The sequence below is a fragment of the Scophthalmus maximus genome, chromosome 20 (assembly GCF_022379125.1).
Source record: "Scophthalmus maximus strain ysfricsl-2021 chromosome 20, ASM2237912v1, whole genome shotgun sequence".
Taxonomy (NCBI): Eukaryota; Metazoa; Chordata; class Actinopteri; order Pleuronectiformes; family Scophthalmidae; genus Scophthalmus; species Scophthalmus maximus.
Genome location: NC_061534.1, coordinates 16,984,012 through 17,005,361, shown reverse-complemented (window position 1 = coordinate 17,005,361; position 21,350 = coordinate 16,984,012). Strand labels below are relative to the sequence as shown.

Sequence of the window (21,350 nt, the reverse complement as noted above, 5' to 3'; positions counted from 1 at the left end):
GACGTCTCGCCCTGACGAAGACACGACAGTGGGAATCTAAGAACCCAGAGACGAGTGAAAGGAGACAGACACAAAGCGGGGGGACACAAGAAATAGATTTGCCTTCTCTACTTCATGTGTTGATTTACGTTTTCAATAATACAATTCATTATTAAATGGTAAGAAAAAATTATGGTTGTTTTATTGTTTACACTGCGCTGGTGGTACCATCACATGTTGTACATGTTGTATATATCTCTTAAAACATTTAAATACATATATTTATTCTTTTAATTTTGTAAATGTTCTTGATTTTTCTTTCTTATAATGTACTTAATATTGCTGCTGGTGTCTCTAAGAGCTACCAACATTTTTTTTAAATAATAAAGCCTCTTATGTCTTATAAAAAAGGAGGCGAATCTTAAGAAAAGTTAAAAAAAAAGTAAATTGTGAATAGTGAGATAAACAAAAATAAAGAACTTCTCTAAGAAGTAGACAGGTAGAGACACTGGAAGCTATTCAATGGCAGCATTTTGCTACATTAAAGTATTGATCATACATTAGCCTGTGTCGTTGAGTCTGTCCATAAGATCTTAAACCCTCATTATTTACCAGAAATGTGTTTTTTTGATTCTGTTTCCGCTGTTTACGTGAGTACAAGACCTGCTCAGCAGCACAGCAAACTGATTGTGTGCGGCGGCTTTACGGTTTCGGTTTCTCAGCAGACAGCTCATCAGGATGATTGACAAGTGTTGGTGCCGGAGCTCGACCGACTCAGGGGGGAAGAAAAATTGCATATCACAGCCTTAGGAACTGATTTGAAAGATGACACTGAAATGTGCTGCAGCCTGAGACACTGCAGGCCTAAAAATGGGCACGTATGATGTGCTTTGGCGCGTGTGGGTGTAGGTATTGTGTGTTTGCGTGTGAATGATATGTGTGTCGCGGTACATTTGCCCCGGCAACATTTCCGTCCCTGGCAAGCTCGGCCCATGTAGAGTGTGTGACTCAGTGGGTGGCTGATGGCAGCAGAGCTCGGGGAATAACACGTCCCTGGCGCCGCAGCTGCTCTCTGCAGACGAGGCCTGAACACATCGTGTTTCAGTGCAGGGGGGGGAGTGAAATGCTACATGACAGGGGGATTTTCTTAAAGATGCACAGGAGGTGGTGGAATTTTGGCGCTGAATTGTGGGTAAATTAGCAGCCACGAATAGCACAGTGGAATAAATTCAGGCGGAGGGTTTTCAGTCCCTCTTTCAGCACTTTAGACCCAGTGATTAATGATGTTTCCACGAATAAGTACTAATATGTCTTCTGATCATTTTGGAGAATGGTGTCATTTCTTGTGGTCCCATCACTATGGATTCATTTCACAGCATTCGCAACAGAGTGAGGGAGAAATAACATGTTGCTGAGCCCAATGCGTGTTTCTAGCAAGAGGTCATCCATTCTCCCGTGGCCCAGATGTTTTTTAACTGGCGTGAGCTTTCCAGAGCTCAGGCCCCAGTTTCCCAGCAGGCTGCAGTGTGTCTGGTTCTCTGCTGTAGTGCTACCCCTGCCAGCGAGCCTGCATGGCCAACCCCATGTGTCATCCTCCTCTCGCTTCCAAAAAACTTGGGTGAGATTTACAGTAGAAAAGCAGACCGTTGCATAACACTCGTCGTCTCTTTCCAACTCAGCAACAAAGCCCGTCAGGCCAAAAGGCAGCGGAGAGCCCCCGCTCGGCTAACATCATGCAAATCTTTGAGTGTTTTCAGGGTGAAAGGCTGCATCTTTGCCAGGCTGCACATTTCACTGCGTATTACCGAGTGCATCGCACTTGAAGAAGTGAACATCATTTGCCTCTGCCTCCTTGACATTGCCTACACATTTGGCGCAAAGTGTTTCGTAATGCTGATTGTGCATAGCATATGAATCAGTAAAACAAAGAACAGATGTGGTTAATATGAAAGTGATATGAACTCTGGTATCTGATAGCAGCACCTCTGATATTCTAGAGTTCTCTTCCTGACTTCATCCACTTTAAAATGCTCAGCTCTGCTCAGGCCGTTTATTTTACTGAAACATTCTCTGTAAATGTGTTTTCTGTTAAAAGCTGATAATGTACCTCATTTTTTTCCAACCGGTGTGGGTGTGAAAGGTCGAACTGCCAAAGCTCTAAAAGCTTTTATTAGCATATATACTCTCTTCTTCCTGTACATTAAGGTGTCATGTCAGGATAACTACAAATATTCATGCGGTTTTGAGATTTTTTAACATAAGAGTATCCAACTTGTGCATGTGGTTGTTTGAACCTGTCAGTTGACCCTGAGTGCATTCATGCTGCCACTGAATTAAATTTCTTCTGAAGTACATTGGGAGCCAAACAAAGCTAACCAATTGGTTGAGCAGCTGGTATAGCTCAGTGGGTTACACCGCTGACTGTGGAAGAAGGGCATGGCTTAACTCCAGTGTGAGCCCTTAATGCTACCTGCCTACCTCGATATGTGTCGAAAAACACTTGGACAAAAAGTGTCAGCAAAATGAGTGCACTGTAACTCAAATAATGTATAATTAACATCCTACTCCCTAGGCCCTTTTTCAGGCCTTTGCTCGAAAATCACATGCCCAAAACAAGTATTTTTGCGACTGTGAATAATCCTGATATCTATGGAAAAAAATTGATTTAATGCAGCTGTAGCATCGATCTAATACATTTTTTCACAGTACTGCAGTTATTTCATATATTCAATAAATTTCATTGTGAAAGTTCATTATCTCAGTGGGAAACTTGGCTTGTAGCCAGGTGCACAAGATATTGTAAGTGTGTGTGTATATATATATATATATATATATAAGGAAATTGAAATTCATGTTTTCAATGTGCAGAGGCCGCCGCTTATTCACATGGACAGGATTTGATCAGGCACTGCATTCGTCCTTCATAAATACACTGCTGCAGTATGAAATTGTTTTCAGCCTGTGAATCAATTGGAGATCAATAACAGGTTCTAAATCTGTTTTCAATGTTGAGAGTGGGGCAGCACCCGTGTTTACATTTGAATCTCAAATTTTGAATGTAAACAAGCAAAAGAAAATCAGTAGAAGAAGAAACAGAATCATCAAGATGAAACTAACTTCAGAGGACTCAAGACTTAAAAGGCAGACCATGGTGACATCATCACCTCTCTAATGCATATTAGACGGCAGCTCTCCAGTTAAATCATTAAATCATTCCATTTACTAAACTCTTGATTCTCTTCAAATCGTATCTATTCAGCAAGTGCCAAACCCCTGTGAGGAAGAGAACGCTATCAGATCAGATATCTGCTAAGTAACTAACCGCTTTACACATCAATGTTACTTTTAAACTTAATTCCACCTTGCCCCTAAAAAAGAAAATCCAAAAGAGGTCTGAGGTTGGAACAAAGACATTTCTAAAGAGAGCACAATGACTGCCACCCAGAAGCTGTGGAGGAAAAACCGTCAGCAAAACATCAGCCAGAACACACTTTGTCTGAGCTCTTGGTATGATGTTCTGCGGTAGTGTTAGGGTAACCGACTACATGACAGACACACAGCAGACCAATGAAGTGTAAGTGTGAGCTTGACAAGGAAATTCAGTCTCGCAGAGAACAGGTGTCACAGAACCTTCTCTTGGACCAAAACCCGACAGCTGAGGGGGACACCTGCGCCAGAAGATGACAGAGCAGCTGCAGGTAGAGAGGGAGAAAAAACTGAATCTCCAAGCAGAACTTAAGAGCAGCAGAGCTTCCAACCAAGAGGACAGTCAAAGGAATGAAATCATGACATCATGGAAGTCGATTCTAACACAGATGATGTGAAAGACCAGCGCTTGCTGCAAAAACTGAGGGATTAACTGGACGCCCTCAGTCAAAAGATGGCAGAGGAGCTCCAGGCAGAGAAGGAGAACAAGCAGATAGAGAAGGAGAACAAGCAGATTCTCCAAGAAGAACTGAAGAGTGTTAAGAACCTCATGCCAAGAGCACAGACAAAGGGCTGAAGCGGAAATCCTCACAGTGAGGCAGCGAGCTGACAATCTTCAGCTTCTAGACTATAGGACATCAAGACTCTCAAGGACATTGACAGTGTCAAAAGACCGGCTCTTGCTGCTAAACCTGAGGGATGAACATGACACTCCTTAGACAAAGGACGGCAGAGGAGCTCCAGGTGGAGAGGGGGAAAATGTGATTCTCTAAGAAGAACTGGAGTGTGTCAGAACTTTGCACCAAGAGGACAGCCAAAGACCTGAGGAGGATATCGTCATATTGATGGAGTGGGCTGCTGACCGTCGACGTGAGCTTGACATGGCAGTCAAGTCTCTAAAAGAAAGAGTGTCACAAGAGCAGCTCTGGTGGCAAAACCTGAGGGATGAGCGGGTTGCCCTCAGACAAAAGATGGCGGAGGAGCTCCAGGTGGAGAGGGAGAAAACATAGATTCTCCGAGAAGAACTGGAGAGTGTCAGAACTTCATGCAAAGAGGACCGCCAAAGGTATGGAACTGATGAATGCTCTCCCTGATCCCAAAACCCACGCAAAAGAGAGTCGGACACTTCCTGGGTTTGAGGAAACAACAGAAAAAGAAGATGCCAAAGGCTCAAGCTCTCAGGGCCACTTCAGTGGTCAACAGGATGAAGTCGCAGTCAGATGGTGAAGGATAGATTCCCAGATGCCCTTTTTCCTATGGTTTGGAACTGATGTCCTGTTTTTTTGCTTTCTCTTACAACATACAGTTTGTATTTTGCTGATGGATACTTTGAGAATGAATCATCTCAAAACATGAGCGGTTGGCATCTGTGTCGTAATTTTGGGCAGATCATGTCATTTTGATCACCAGATGGACCATACCTTGGTTGTGTTAACCCCAGATAATAATCGTCCCCAGCAGATTAGCTCTTTGTCTGGGTTTCCCAGATATTCCCATCAGGAGTACCCCAATGAATTTGCTGCAGTGCTGAAAAACAATGTCATTCCTCAAACTCTTTTATGGTGAGAACCCGTTCATAAGTGCCTGAAATCACCCACCAAGGACTACTTAGTGATACAGTGCGTTGCTGTAAACATAAACACTCTGTGATTCATGTGAGACTGCCTCCTTTCACAGACAGCTCAACTTCCACTGTTACTTTGCCGCGAGAATAAAGTTTTATTTGGATTATAGAGCCAAGTGCGTTAATTTTGCTAGAAATTATTCACTGGAGCCAATCTCTGAAAACTGAACCTTTTAAACATAATGGATACATCATATTTTACTTCAGACCTATGGTGAAAAGACGGGAGTGATAAAAGACAGTAGAAAAACATACCGGAGCATTTAAATAAATACTTATATATTTGTGAATCACTGCACACTCAAACAATATCTATACCTAAGTAAACTAAGAGGAATATTAGTGTGCTTCCCTTTTTTTAAAACCAATGACAACAAGCTTTTTATTAAATATGATGTGAAACCATATTGAGAGCACATAGTGTAACTCCAGCAATCCATTCCAATCACCTCTAGACATTAAATATTTAAAATTTTGTACACAGAATAGTTGAATTCATTAATGGAGGAGTGAACCCATATGGTGTTGGATTTGGGGAAGGGTTTTTTAAAAACAATTTAAATACCAACAAGTTCTGATACAGAATACTGGCCCTGATTTTGAACACATCTTTGTTTCTCAGCTTGAATTTGACTCAAACTGTTTCTGTGTCTGATCCCGAGTTCATGTTTCTGAGCCTGAACTTTTCTCCTTTGTCAAAACCTGAACCGGTATCACTTTCTGAGCCCAAATCTGTCCCAGCGTCTAAACCTAAACTTTGGAGTCTCAGCCTTAAACTTATTTTGTGCTTGAGCCTACATGTGTCTTAGCTTCTTTGTCTGAACCTGAACCATGACTCATCCTCTTAGTCAGAACCCGTTTTAGCTTTTCATTCAGTGCCCCCTTCTTCTTCTCAACCTCATTACATGTGCCAGAGTCTCTCAGTCCAGGGCTTCATCTTCTCTTCTCTCATCTTCAGACCCATGTCATGTTTCCTCACTGGAACCTGGTTCTATATATCTCTTTGACAGTATGTTTGTGTTCAGCCTGCATTAACTGAGCTTTAGTTCCAGTTTTCCCCTTGTCAGATTTTTAAACTCGGTCTCTCGCTGCTCTCCGCTCTTGTCCGTTTGTCTTTATTGTTTTATGAACACAGTCTTCCACTATTCATTCCTCTGAGCCAGGTCATACTTTGTCCAAGTTGTTACACGGGGTCAGCCTGAAGCGTCATGACTGGGTTTCTGATGTCCTTTATCACATCGGCAAACCCTTTTATTGGAAATATGTCAACATGTAATTGAACACTGCAGCTAATTTGCCTGGATCTGAAATTGCATATTACACTACATTTAATCAATAAATTAAACTGCATTAGAGAAATTTGTTTTATATCTTTTACTTTTCCCCCCAGAAATTACAGTTTAAGTGGAACCTTTTTTTTCCCACTTTCCACAAATTTGGGCTAACAAATCATTACCACGAATTAGAAGAGATTCTAATTGCAACCTGAATTGTAAGCTAATGAATCTGCAAAGCAAATATCAATCAATAAACTTTAAGTCTGTGAGCATTAAGGTCCACTTACACAGTGGTTTGACTGATCTAAGCGGCACAGTATGAATACAGTAAGCTGTTTTAAGCCATCAAAAGTCAGTGACAGCTGATTCCGTTGCGCTGGCATCATCAGAAACAGACGTCACTGCAGATGACAGTTCAGAGGATGGGACGTTTTCGTTTTTGAAAAACATTTCATTTCTCTTGTCCTCTCTCTTCACATCTTCTCCTTGAATCTCTCCTCACGTCTTCCGTGGGAGGAATGCAAGGGAAAAACGCAAGACAGGGAAACGTGGATGCAGTTAAGGATGCACCCCCAGTGTAAACACAGAGACCTGTTTTCAGCCAGTCAATATGGGATTGTCTTTGTTGCCAAGCTGCTGCAGCAGTCCATCCATTGCTGTCACCTGTACCTGATTACTTCCCTCCCTGCTTCAGTCCTTTTGCCTTATTTTTACCTCCTGCCTGAGGCCAGTGTGGCTCACAATGAGCCCAGAAACACCTTTATTACTGACCCGAGAATTAAATCAACTTCTCTCTGACACAGTTTCAACAATAACTAAACACAATTGTACCTAATAATCTTATAAGTCTAATTATTAAATTGGTCCATTTAGATTATATTGTATTTACTAAAGTAAAGCACAATTTAAACATTCAAACGGAGGATTACTCCTGAGAAAAATCAATCAAATAATCAGAATTACCATGTCAGTCGTGATTGTGAAAACTATTCCTCATTTAAGACAGATGTGTATCATATCTGAATAAAGACCAGTTTTTTTAAATGTCTGTTTTTGTTCCTCTTGTTAATATCTCAAAACACTATTTCTAACTCTGCACATTCATAGGCTTCTTCTAAAACCCAGAAAAATGAAAACGGGCTTCGTTAAGCTGAACGGTGTCCACAGAAAACAACATCAGAGCATCTTTGTGTGGATTAATCCTCCACATGGTGCTTTCCACCTTTCCAACTTCCACAGCCAAGTGGTGTCTATTGAGTCTTTTCCCAGGGAGGCAGATGTGTTTGCTCATTCCTCAAAGCTGTGTCACCGCTCAGAGGGCTGATCGCAGCAAGCATACAGGCTGCGTGCAGCGGAATTCCTCAGCACGAACACTCCTAGTTCGTCCTAAAGGTGCATATGACAAAGAGGATATGCACATGCACAACCTTGCATTTATATTAGGGTTGTCACAATATCAGGTTTTAACTAAATGATTGCTCAATTTCATCTTCAACATTGCTAGTTGCTAGTGAGTGTCTGACTGAAAATGACTTTTGGCAAATTAATTATGCTCAAAACTACAACTTAAAAAATAGATTAACGAACAAACGTAAACATGATGGTTATTGTCAATATTGGATATTACGGTAGCCCTATATACGTATATAAAGCTGTCAAAATGTTAAAACAGAAGACTTGTCGGCAGAAGCTACATCAGGTTGTGGACACAGACAATGTTAGGCTAAATCAATTTAGTTTTACTTTCTTCTGGGGACTTTGTAATGAAAAGACACAATACCACTGGTGGGATTTTGCCTACAACCATTACAGTAATATTGCTGTGTTAAAAGGCTGCTGTACACCACCAGTAAGCACATGGGGAATTAATTCTTGGTAGTCTGTGTTAATGTCTGACCTATAATCACCAGCAAAAGATGGATGTTTGGCTTTATTTTATTTTTTTAAAGTAGCAGGCAACCTGTTTCGTCTTTACAGCCCAGCGAGTGAGGGAGGAGTGAAGCTGATTTATGGGTCAGTGTGAGCGCTGTTTTAATTGGCCTCTCTCCCTCCTCCAGATGGACCCGGTGCAGAAAGCCGTCCTCCATCACACCCTCGGCCTCCCTCCCACCGCCAAGAGGAAGCATGTCTCTTGCAGCGTTTGCCAGCTGAGGTTCAACTCACAGGTGAGCAAGTTTTCATCTGAGGATGAGTCAAGAGTTCAAAGTTCAGAAGTCACAAGTCCTCCTGTACACCCCAACAACATTACAACCTCAAAAGGATTTTTTTTTTGTTAGAGTAGTGAAAAAAAATTCAGACATGAACTGTGCAAAAATGTCTGCAGAATTGCATCCGCACATTCTCCGGAGTTTGCCGTTCACATGCGACTAACATGTAAGATTGTCAAAGCCCGACGCGTTCACACGAGCAGGTAAATCTGTGGCGTCTGAGTAGAGCTGCAGGAAGCAGAGTTGTTGTTTAGCATCGACACACCCCCCCCCCCCCCCCCCCCCCCAGCTGTGATTTCAACTAAGATCTTGTTGTAATTTCACGTGGGACATCCTCCCGAAATTTTAGTAGGGAGGTGGCAGGAAAATGTCCGCATATGAAGTCCAGACCTTCATATGCGGACATTTACATTTTCACATAAAGCCCCTGCAGAGAAGTTCAGGAAAGATATCCGGACTTCAGTGCATGTCTGAAAGCAGCTGAAATATCTCAAAAACCGTTGGCTAGCCATGATATTTTGTATAGATATTCATGCCCCACAGAGGATTAAACCTGCTGACTTGGTGATCCCTTGACTTTTTCTGTAGTGCTGTCATTTAAGTTTGTCCAAAATTTTGATTTTGACCAAGATTAATGTCATTTTTATGCATTCTTTTGGTCAGTGCTAATGCTAGTGCAAATATTTTGTGTGCTACCACAAATATTTAATATGTAATAATTCTGTACAGTAAATACTACACATTAATTGTTGAAGTATACTGTTTAAAAAATTAAACAGCAAGTCTTTGTTCAGATTAATTACTTTGTTATTAATTTGTTTTTCAAGATTTTGTTTCACCACCACCTATAATTTATACTGTTTTCCCTGCGTGGAGCATTTCATCCATCTCCTTTGTGCATTGCATCAAAGGTGAAAAGTGCACATTAGCAGCACAACCAAAACCAGTCCTTTTTTTAGTCTGTCTTGTCTGCTCTGCGGATGCTTGTTTTTTTTTCTCGTCACTTTTCCAGTATAAACACACTCCATACTAAAACCTGTTTAGAGATAATGAGTAGCACTGATTTGGGACACATGGATTGTGATCATGATAAACATGATAACCAAACAACGCAGAGAGCCCTGTGCTTTATGTTGGTTCTGTGAAGCTGTAGACTAGTTTGTCAATGTGTGCGAGCTATGTTACATTACATAACATTACATTCATGTAGCTGTTGCTTTTGTCCAAAGCAATTAATATTCAACAATGAAGATATTACCCAAAAAGTGCAACATTCATGTGAGTACATAAAAATGTATCAAATAGGCAAAACAGCTTCTAGTGCTCTATTTTTTTTGTTTTTGTTTATTTGTTTGTTTTGTTTTTCTGCTAGGGAAAATTAATATTACAAATGCAAGAGTCTGTTCATTAGTCAACAAAACAAATTGATTGAAAACAAAACTGTTCATTAATGTAATGATAGTTATAATGTGTATGTGCAGCTTCTGCGCTACAGGGCAGTGAATTGGACAGACAATGTAGAAGTTTTATGAAGAGTGTGAAGAACTTTCAATACTAATCTGGTAGCCTGACTTGTAAATTAATATTCAATCAGATTAATCAAGGTTTTAAAATTGTAGGCAGCCGCAAACATGTTGCTAAAGAATAAATTCAAACGGTTGAAGTCATGAATGAGCTTACCGAACACTGATTCCAACTCTTAGGTCATGCTATAGCTATATTTTGTTAACATATATTATTATAATAAAACTCCACCTGATAAAGGAAAGTGTATGCAAATGAACATACAGCAAATTGAGATGTAAGAGGAATATAGATATGTTTGAGAAGAGACATTAAAATCCTTCCTCCATTAGCAACAGGCTGTGGAGCATATAATTTAATTCCTACTGTTGCTGGGGGGGGGACAGAACATGGGCGATGCACAGGAGGATGTAACTCCAGGCACGATCTGAAATACTGACCTTATATTCAGTTCTGAGAATCAGACAAAAGATTGATAGAAATAACATGGTTAGCTGTAATTTTGACATTACTGTGTCACTGTGATTTGTCTAATGGATTAACAGGTGTGGGGGAAATAACATTAGCTAATAATAGCTTCGTAAAGTCAGATGCATCATGGGATAAGATGTTGTTCCAGACGAGAGAGACAGACACATCCATTACACCTTCTCTGAACAACAATGTTATACAAAAAACTCAATATATTACTTTTATTAATATATTTGTTTAATAAATGGCAGTTTATTCTACTTCTGATTAAATCAGGCACCAAATTATCCTTTAGTCTATTGTGGTTTTACACTATATCTCAAGAAGATTTGTGTTTGAAATGTAATTTTTGCTGGACTGCATCATGTTGTTCTCTGTAATTTACTGTTCCACAATGGTGATGTGTGGATTGAAAAGTGTGACAGGGTCATAAGAGGAGAAATACAGTTTGTCATCCAAATGTGTTGAGTGTTTGTCTTTCTCTGGTTATTTTTGGGTTTTTTCTTCGAACAATCTACAAACTGCGGTTTCATTGTTTGGTCTGTCATGCGCCCACTCTTTAAAAAAAGACATTCAGGATGATGGCAACATAACAGTTGTTTATGTGTCAATATGAATAATTTTGTCAGGGCCCGACACAGTTCTCTGTCAGACTGAAATGCTGCACTGTTAAATTTAATCTGTCGGGGGTATCCGTGTGGTGTGCAGATCTTTTGTCTGACTTTTGCCTTCAGGAGCTTCACCTGACTTGAACTTGACAGAACTTGTAGGATCTTTAATCATCATTCCTTCTTAATCTCTTTGGATAGATAACTCTAAAAATGTCATATTTTGTTCTGACACCAGGAATTTTTAATCGGTGGTTTGGTGGGAAAGGGCACTTCAGCTGTACTGTCAGCAATGTACAATTCAACTTTTAAAAGTGATAAACATGAGTTTCAAGCATCCCCTACCCGCTTACTAACCCCAAACTTGGCTGGAGATACAGTTAAAAAATCCGTACAGTACACACCTCCGCCGAGGCCCAATAGTTCCCCAATGAAACCACATTAAAATCTGCTAGTTGTAATGAGTTCTTGTTCTTGTCACTTCCTTCCACCAGGTTTTGTGGAAATCTGTTTTGTTGTTTTGGTGAAATCCTGCTGAAGAACAAACAAACAACCAACCAACAAACACACACACAGGGGTGAAAACATAACCTCCTTGGCAGGGATAACACCTGACAAAGCCATCAACTTCAAAGTGAAACATATAGATTTCATCAAGTATCATATTCTTCCTCCTCCATAGTTTGAACTTCTTCTCATTTAATATGTAAAGGTAATTTATTTCAATTCCTGGTATCAAAGAAGCTAAAGTAAAGATGCCCATGTTGGTATTATAGAAGCACAAAGTGACAAGCTTCTCAAGCCCCACGAAAGTGGTCTTATTACCAAATGTGTCATGCATCATGTTTTTGAATATCCACAAAAACTTCTGTATATTGAAAGATCTGTGGAGATTCTCATTTATCCAGGTCATAGTTATCCACAAGAGTGTTGAATCAGGAGCAAGCAAACTTGGTTGGCCAGTTGTTCCTAATGTATATTTAAATAACATGCATTGATACTGGGAGCCAGTAACAATAGACCAACTGCTCTACTACTAAAACTGAAACTATGGTTACTGTGAGTGATATGATATTTGATGAGTGGTGAGTTTCTCTTCGGCCAGTTTCCTCATTGCTGGGAGACTTGTCAGACTCTAGGGAACACCTGGTGGAAGAGATTGCCCTCTTCGCGCCTCATCACGGAAGAGACAGAGACGTTTGATTTGAGGGGATATGATCACGTCACAGCGGGTGGTGATGGAGTACTCTGCCTCAGGGACCTGAATTTGAATGGGCCACAGACATCAACGGTCACTGCCAAATTCGGTCGTTGAGATGTGCTCAATTCTCCATTGTTTTTTTTGCAAGATTAAAACCCACTTAACATAGTCAAAGGGACAGTTTGAGGACCGATCTGTCTGGGTGCTCTGCCTTGAGTTGTGCTGAAGATGTGAGAGCCTCTTTTCATTGTAATTAGGGTATGCACTCTTGGAGCCTCTTTGCACATCTCTAAACCCAAGCTCATGGTGACTTGTTCATGGTGGTATCTCTTCTCTTTATCTTTGTCGTCACTACACAATATTTGGTTGATATAAATTGTGTCGTCAAAACAGATAACACACAAGGAGATGAAGATTACAAACTGGCACACAGTTCACCCCCATTCAAGCTAATGAAATGTATTGCATTAATAATAGCGTGCTAAATGGAGCCGGTGGACTAGCAGATGGGTTTTGTTTTCCCTCGTACCTCATTTCCATAACGTTCGGAGGCAATGTAAAAAAAAAACTAAAAAGAAAATACAATGCTACGGCTCTGTGTTGTTGAATCTGTGGCGTCCCTGAATAGCAGTGCCATCACTCTTTCATTACAAGAGTAATCAATCAATTTCTAACAAGGAAATTTATGGTGATAACTCATCATGGGGTTATTGTGATTTACACGGAGAAATCCATCTTTGTATGTGTTAACTGTTGATCAGCTGTTGATTCGAATGCTTCCTTAGAGAGATAGAGCCTGCATTTACCTGTCAATCAGCAGGTAGTGCTGTGCTGGATGGGTCGTTTGAAATACTCTGAGGGTGTATAATTCTTTTTTATTTTTTGTTTTATACAAGCCGCAGCTACGGCAGATATTTCCTCCAGTGATGGTTTATTATAATGTAAAACTGCAGGTTGGACTGAGCGATGACGCAGAGCAGGAAGCAAGACTTGCCTGTAGCTTTCTGTTAAATACTAATCCATTCTGTTCTGTGGGAGAGCAGAACGTCGGTTTGTAAATAGACTCAGTATCCTGAGATCTGCAAGAGAAACGTTTTCCTTTATTAGAAAAAAAGATTTAACAATGTTTCTGCATGCTCACGAGTTGAGATCATAAACTGGACTTTAGTCTGTAATCTGTTGAGTGAGTCAATGGACATTGGTTTAATCTGCTCCCTCTAAACAGGGCACAACTTTATTACCTGTCCACATCCAATGGATTTAAAGTGCTTCCTTTATTTATTTATTTCACTCATAGTCTTTTGTAAATTTAACCTGTTCCTTCTTCGTGGTTTTTCTTACAAGATAATGTACATGAAGATATTTTAATCTTGCATCTCATTTAAATGTATTTTCTAGCCAGAAACCATTTTTAGGAACTAGAGAACATGAACAACCACCATGAGGAACCAAGGTTAAACTTTAACTTTGCCAAAAATGTCCCTTCTCTGAGATAGAAATTACTGATGATCGTTCAGGAACTTTCACTTGCTAACACAAACAATATACTGCTTGAGTTTATTGCATAATTCACCTAGTACATGAGCACTGGTGCAAAAATATCCTAAATTCATCTTGGAAAGGATATTTGTCTCCTCTTGTCCTGGCCAAGGTGGCAGCACCGACATCACATAAGTCAGACTTCTAATAAATTAAGTAAAATAAGAGGAGAATAATCAGAAGATCATGAATCCAACGTGATTAGAGCAGCAATGTAACGCTGCTAAAACAGCTCAAGGAATATATGAAGAGGTTAATATCGAAATAGGTAATTTAATTACCTATTTCTTTTGCATCCTTAGTTGTTGACTTTTGTGATGCACTGTTTTTTTATTTCAGTCTATTAATATTTCTGTTAGTTGAGATAAAAACGTATGTGACAATGTAGGTTGTAGTGAAATGTAGGTGACATTTCTTGACTTTTTTGGCTAACAAAAGGTACAAATATTTGTCCAATCATTACCCATATATGATACATGGTTATCACTTCCATACTATTTTATGTAATGAATCAATTGGAACCATTTGAGTCGTTCAGCTATTGGAAAATGTTGTCCTCTTGACAAACATTTCCATGACAGAAAACTGCCATGAAAACATTTTATTGAGTTAAAATATGATTTTATGCTTTCACTGAGTTTATTTTTTGTCAGTCCTGTACATAACTACCAAATGATTTAAATGCCACTGTTTTTTAAATAAAAACAGGAAAAAGAACCAAATTGTTTTCCATGTACTGTTTTAACTTTGGGAGGTTAACACAGGGATATGTCAATGTAGTAATAACATTGATCTTTTTGCATTATTTTTTGTGTCGTATAATTAAAAATAAATAAATGAATAAAAACTCCCTCTCATTACGTTAAATGACCCCAGTGGGACATAACTAAAGAAATATTTTGTTATTCTGTGGGACCTAAAATAAGTATAACCAAAGTTCAAGTCAGACAAGGAGTAATCTGTATGGACTGTGTTGCCTTATTGTTCTTCATGTGTGAGGAATATTTTCCCTCCTAAAGACAGCATGCGGAGTTGGTATCACTGGATAACATTAAAAACTGACCGAGCAACTCCTCTCGCCCCCTAAGGTCAGTTTTCATTGTGCTACTGAATGTAACCCCTGATAAGTGGGTGGATCAATAGTTCCCAGCCACCCAGTCTCCTTTAATTTAAGCACCCAGTGGTCTAGTGGCCAGTAGCTCCAGCTTGACCCCGGGGTTGAACAATGGTAGTCAACAAGATCATCAAATACCTGCTTTTTACCTACAACTTTTTATTTTTCCTGGGTGGACTGATTATTCTTGGTTTATCCATACACACCAGGAGCAACAAAGCAGACTACCAGATCACCGATGAAGTTCTCCCAGCAATTAACCTCCTGGTATTTGTTGGCGCCATGACTATGATTTTGGGCTTCCTGGGCTGCTGTGGAGCGATCAGAGAGGACCGGTGCCTGCTGGTGCTTTTCGTCATGGGCCTGCTTTCAGTGTTTCTCATGATGTTGGCTGTGGGTGTATTGGGAGCCATATCAAGAACAGCGACTGCCCAGGAGGTGGTGAAGGAGCACCTGAAGGAGCTGCTTCCACTGAGCAAGCAACCGAAGGACGTTCAGGAGTCGTTTCAGCAGCTGGAAAGAAACGGCTCCTGCTGTGGACTCTTTGATGGACCCCTTGACTGGGGAAACTCAACGGTGGTGCCCAACTCCTGTAACTGCGCAGACATCTCCACAAACTGCACGGTTTTTGACGGACGTGTGATATACTCAACGCCGTGCATGAGGTACCTGATGACGTGGTTGGACAGAGTATCAGAGTCACTCATGGGGACTGCGTTTGCATTTGCCATCTTGATGATTTTGGCCATGATTTTCTCATCAGTCATGTTTTGTCAGATTTGTGTCAAAAAGGGTAGCATCATTTAAAATATTTCTAACAAGGTCTGAGGTTCACAGGAGCTGGTGGAAAGAGAGACAATTATGTTCGACTTCATTTGATTTGTTTTCTCATCTCACCCCCATTGTAATTTTTGTTTCTACTCTTTTGTCCTTCTGTTCATATATTTTGTAGATTTTAACTCTGAACTGCATATTACACATCTTTGATAATAAAACTGTCTGCCGTACTTTACTTGACATTTGATTTTGTTCATCATTGGAAGATACAGCACATCAATTCTGATGTGCTTGCTCAAGTATTTTCCTGTTATATGACATTTACCTCTAATCCACAATTCCAATGGAAATATTGTACTTTTTACTCCAAAACATTTAACTAAGAAAGTACATAAATATATTTGATGGTCCTATAACAAATACTACATGGCTAGAGGTTAAATCAGTGACTCCTAACAATTTTGGTGAATTTCATTACCAAAAAGTGTTTCATTTAATCTAATTTGCAGTTCCACCAAAAATACATCCTGGGTATAAGCCTCTATTATGGGTCCATAATGGTTTTATCAATAAAGTGACCCAAAGAGGTAAAACAATATTTTATGAAAAAGGGCAACGATTAGAAAATAAATCCAATAAGAAAAACTAATTCGAGTAGCTATACATTGTTTCCCCAATGAATCTTCTCATGACTCCTCAGAATACTACAGATTAAAAAAATTGATTTTGAAAGAACATAATAATGTATCACAGGACTTTGTAGTTTGCATCAAACTTTTATTCTTAGACCAGGAATCCATGCTTGAACTCCAACAGCAAAAATCTGTCCATGAATCATGTATTTTTGAAGAAACTTCATTGAAAAAAAATACATGGATGTATTCAACCAGCAATGACTAGGCCATGCATACTGTTGCGAGAGGAACGGGTTTGAAAAATAATGTTTATTTAATTTGTTGAGACACAAGACCACATTTGACAAAGTATACTGAGATGTGGCTCCTTCCCATGATACCTGATCTTGCCCCCCTCCCCCCCGAGACATTGAGACTGCCACTGGGGGTGTTATGGGATAAACAAAGACACAGAGGCTGCCACACCGGGGGTTATGAGTTAAAACAAAGACAAGACTCTTTGCTATTAGCGAGAATGTGGTGCTGGGTTCGTAGCTTATCCACAAGACTGTGAGGGCGTGGGTTTTTGCATATTTGTAGGAGTGACGTTGTTGTAACAACTACGACCTGCAACTCATTTTAAGGTGAATAACCCTGTGGAATCAGTTTAACTGGTGACTTTCATTCATATTTAAGTATATACGCTGCAAAAATGGGCCCTAAAGACTTACTGGGACATAAACTCAATAGCACAAATAAAAGGGACTCCACAAATTAACTGATTATATTCACAGATGAGAAAAATGGACTGAACTATTCCACAAAAAAATATAGTTGGTTTTTCCTCCCATTATACCATTGTTGGCATTTGTAGATACTTTTTATTTGAATATTTAAGTAATTATTTTTTAGAGCATGAACTGTAACACTTTCAAACTTTCCTCTGTTGAGTTTTTGGTCTGTTCTCAGTTAGCCTGACCATATCCAATCCCCACTCTTGTTGTGATACTGAAATGTCCTCCTCCTTCTTCCCCTTAGCTCAACAATAGCCAGTGTGAAATTGTAATTCAAACAGGATTATCCATGTTGGGTTTCTAGATTTCTGGAAATAGCTGTCTGTCCTTGGTTGAAACTTCAAACAAAAGGTTTACATTATGCTAATAATTTGGGATTTTTAGAGTTTTTTTCTGAAAAAAACTTTTTCACATCCTATCTGATTTAATAAAATCTTCTCTACAACTTCATTCACAGCACATAACTGTTTACTGAACTGATTTTATTTCCTTGTGTAAACAGTGTTTATTTCCATCTATACAGTGCTGTCTGAAACTTGAATTTACTTTGTTTTGTTGAGTTCATTGCCCACTAGCAAGGTTATTAGCTTTGAGAGCTTTGTTTTCAGTCCTCAGGAAATCTTTTGTTGAACAAAATGATGTACAATGGTGGATAAAAAAGGAGATGTATTAAGGAGAATAATCTCCATGAGCCATTGGGACTGACTGGCACTAGCTCAGCTGGCTAGCTAGTCCCGTGATTATACGACACCAAGCTTCCTGACCATTGTACAAAGACACGTTGATTCACTTTGTTTTTCCACTCGAGGGGAACTATAGAGTTTCAATGGATTTGTCACGGCAAGTAACGTCTCACAATAATAATTTGGGCAACACTTGAGATAAAGGGGCTTTGACTATGATGGCTTCACAACAACAGGCGTTTGTCGATCAAACAGCTACCTCAGTTTTTAAGAAACACATTTTAACAAAATGTTTTTTAACTAGACGTTTGTTTGTTATATTGCTTATTCACTATCTTGCGAAGATTTTATCCATTGTAATTGCATTGCGTATATTTTCTGTTTTTAAGGTCGGTGAAGCACTGTGTACAAATAGACTTTTAACTATTATTAATATTATTATTATTAGTAGTAGTAGCAGTAGTAGTATTCCATCATTAATGTAGGGAATTGATTAGTGAAGCTTCAGAAAGAAGATTAACATGCAGTATCCCAGTTTGTGTATAAAACGGATTCTGCTCTTTCCATTAAATGAACTGCATAAGTTAAAAATGACAGGACTTGGGATATATTCCAACATGAAACTAAAACATAAACTGGGCAGAAAAATTTACAAAGTGAAGTTTATGTGGGGAAGGAGTGCCACAGAAACATTTCCATGTGTAAAATATAATAGATAAATAATATAAAATAGTTTCAGCATTTGGTTCAGAAAATATGTAAGCACTGAAGCGAGATATCAATCTGACAACACATATTCTATTTTTTTCAATTCAACGCCTAAGCAAAGCTTACATTAACAGCCTTGTCCGACTGTAGCGAACCCCAGCAGACAATAGTGAAACGTACTGGTGTTTCCAGAAGCATTTATTTATGTTCAACCATGAGCCTTAATTTGAACATATTCACTTTCCTCTCCTTCATATCCTTCATTCAGAAAACACCGTGAGAGCTACAGGACAGATAATGTCATTAATAAGCTCTTACGAACATACACACACATTTTGAATGACACTTTAACCACACATAGAAATATAAATGTGCATGTCCAATAACAAACAATATATAAGTCTTGTGAAAGCATATCAAAAATAGAGACCTAGCATAAACCACGATGTAGCCCCTGACATTAGTATGGCTATTTGAAAAGTTAAATCAAACACTTATCACAGTTCAATATAAGCCCATCTTACAGAAAATAGATAAAAACAACATAAATCACAACATGCCTTGTTCCCTTTCAAGCTAGGCGCTTAATTATGTGATAGAATTTCTAAATATTGTCGAGCAATGTCGCATTGTCCTATTTAATCCCTTTTCCACACTTTTTCTTCTCGGACTTCTCCCTCATTCATGTAACCAACTCTCAGGGATGAACTTCCTGCCTCTCTTGTAATGAGATCTCTTCACTTGTCTCATTCTATTAACTTTTCCAATACTCCTGTACATTATTGTACCCAGTAAATTAGATTCATTGAACTGATTAACAAGATGCTATGAAAGCTTTGTTATGTGCTTACATTATTACAATTTATAAAATCTGGCCTCTACTCAAGTACACACAAACAATGTTTTGCTTAGATTGTAATGCAGAGATACTACCTGAAACGGTGTCTTTGTCCCAAATGCTTGCAAATGTCTTCTGGGGATGTGTGCTTGGCACATTTATGTATTCCAAGAGGCAATTGCATCCCCCCTGATACCCTCGTTCTTGCCACAGGCAATGGATGCTGGGAAGTGTGCAGAGGTAAACAAGGGCAGCTCAAAGTCTTGCATATGTCCCACTTCCGTGTGCCTGGATGAATCTGTTGTGAAGGTGAATCTTGGTGGTACTACGTGTTCAGACTTTAAATCAGACGCCCACTATGTAAAGCAAACATCACTCGTTTCACAAATTTCTCAATCACACAGATCCATGTATTGTTATTTCCATTCTTCTAACATTTGAAATCTGTACAGCTATTCAGGTGCAAGACCAAAGGAAACAGAATGAATCAACATCAAGGCCTTCTAAAGAAACTCATTGCTGTAGTACAATAAATCATTTTGGATTACATTCATTAAAATTGTAGAGCCTTTTATAAAAATAAAAGGAAACCTGCTTCAAGATCAGGTTTTTTTTTAATGAATCCAAAAACAATGAATTTCAATTAATTCTAAATACAATGTTACCTTGGTATATAAATCACTTTATAATAGGATTTTTTCCCCTAAAAACTGGGATAGAATTTTTTTTTGCTGCACTGCAAGACGTCAACTGGCCCCTGCTAATTAGTCTGCCTCATTGACTGTGACTGTGTTCCCTTCATATTTAATTTCATCCTGGCCCTGTGATTAGTTGCTTTTCCAGTGTCAAATTGATCCTGTTATTTGTTCTCCTCACAGAGCCAGGCCTTGGCCCACTACAAGGGGACCAAACATGCCAAGAAACTAAAAGCCCTGGATGCTCCAAAGACCAAGCTCAAAGGCTCAGTGGTCACCAAGGAAACCACCAATCAGGAGATCACCAAGGGTATCAACATCTCGCAGGTCTCCAATGGCACCGACAGGAAAGGTTGGTGTTTTCCTGCTTGCAGCACATTCCCCTTCATGTAGCTGCTGCCTTCAAGTGAAGAATGAATCCACCATTTTGGCTTGTTGCATTTGCTGCACAACATGCAATCACTTCAGGGGTTGGATGGTCTCACTGTTGGCTGGTCTGCCAATGGCGGGCTGCTGACTCAGTGTTCATATATTGAATTTTTAAAGACGGGAGATTTGTTCAGCACACACAGGACAGTCAGACACACGAGGGATGAGTTATGCAGCACTCACATATACGTGTTGGAGGCTTCAATGGAAACGCAGATCACACTCTTTGAATGGAGCGACATTACGTTTCTGTTGCTTTGCTTTGCTTTGCTTGTGTGTGTGTTACGAGTGGAGAAAAGCTCAACTTTTCAACCAGGAGCGCAGCCACCGGCTAATCAAATCAGGTTAGTGCAAATACAGCTCCTGACATTAAACGTCAGAATGAGTCTGGAGAGAGGAGGCAGGGGCATCTGGTAAACCTGGTACGTGCTCATCTGGTTGTGGAGTTTATTTCCAGTGTACTTCCCCTTAGCATCGGGTGGACAGCTAGCATGGTATGTTGGCACGAAGCCTGGCTATATTGTGTGTCCTGAGCGGGGAACAGCTATTGTTGGTTGGCGTTATGATCAGGTATGCTCACCATCAAGCGTTAATGCAATGCACACGTGGGTGCTCAGTTAGGGGATCAATATGCTTTAAACAAAGTGCTTGTCAGATAATCCAGGGCAACGTTTAGACAGACAACAGCACAGCAGTAAGAGAGTGGCTCTCCTCACTCAATTAAATTGCACCACTCAAGTAATACAGGAAAATGACGCAGGGGGTACAGCAGTAGAACGAAAGGGTTGATGAGAATAAAAGTTGATATGCCATAACGATCATGTTCTCATTAAACAGTATGT

At 39.6% G+C, this 21,350-nt stretch overlaps 2 protein-coding genes across 3 annotated transcripts in view; both read left to right on the top strand.

Moving 5' to 3' along the window:
* znf385d (zinc finger protein 385D) overlaps window positions 1-21,350 on the top strand; it is a 68,010-nt gene that overhangs the window by 24,807 nt on the left and 21,853 nt on the right. For both annotated transcript variants that reach the window (XM_035608773.2, XM_035608774.2), the window contains 2 exons: window positions 8,364-8,471; window positions 20,263-20,431. In XM_035608773.2, the coding sequence (XP_035464666.1) occupies window positions 8,364-8,471; window positions 20,263-20,431 (277 nt within the window). The remainder of the gene's footprint in view (window positions 1-8,363; window positions 8,472-20,262; window positions 20,432-21,350) is intronic.
* On the top strand, window positions 8,796-15,977 carry LOC124849741 (tetraspanin-8-like). Its single transcript, XM_047329571.1, has one exon. It carries the CDS (start codon window positions 15,082-15,084, stop codon window positions 15,775-15,777), a length of 696 nt encoding a protein of 231 aa, XP_047185527.1. The 5' UTR covers window positions 8,796-15,081; the 3' UTR covers window positions 15,778-15,977.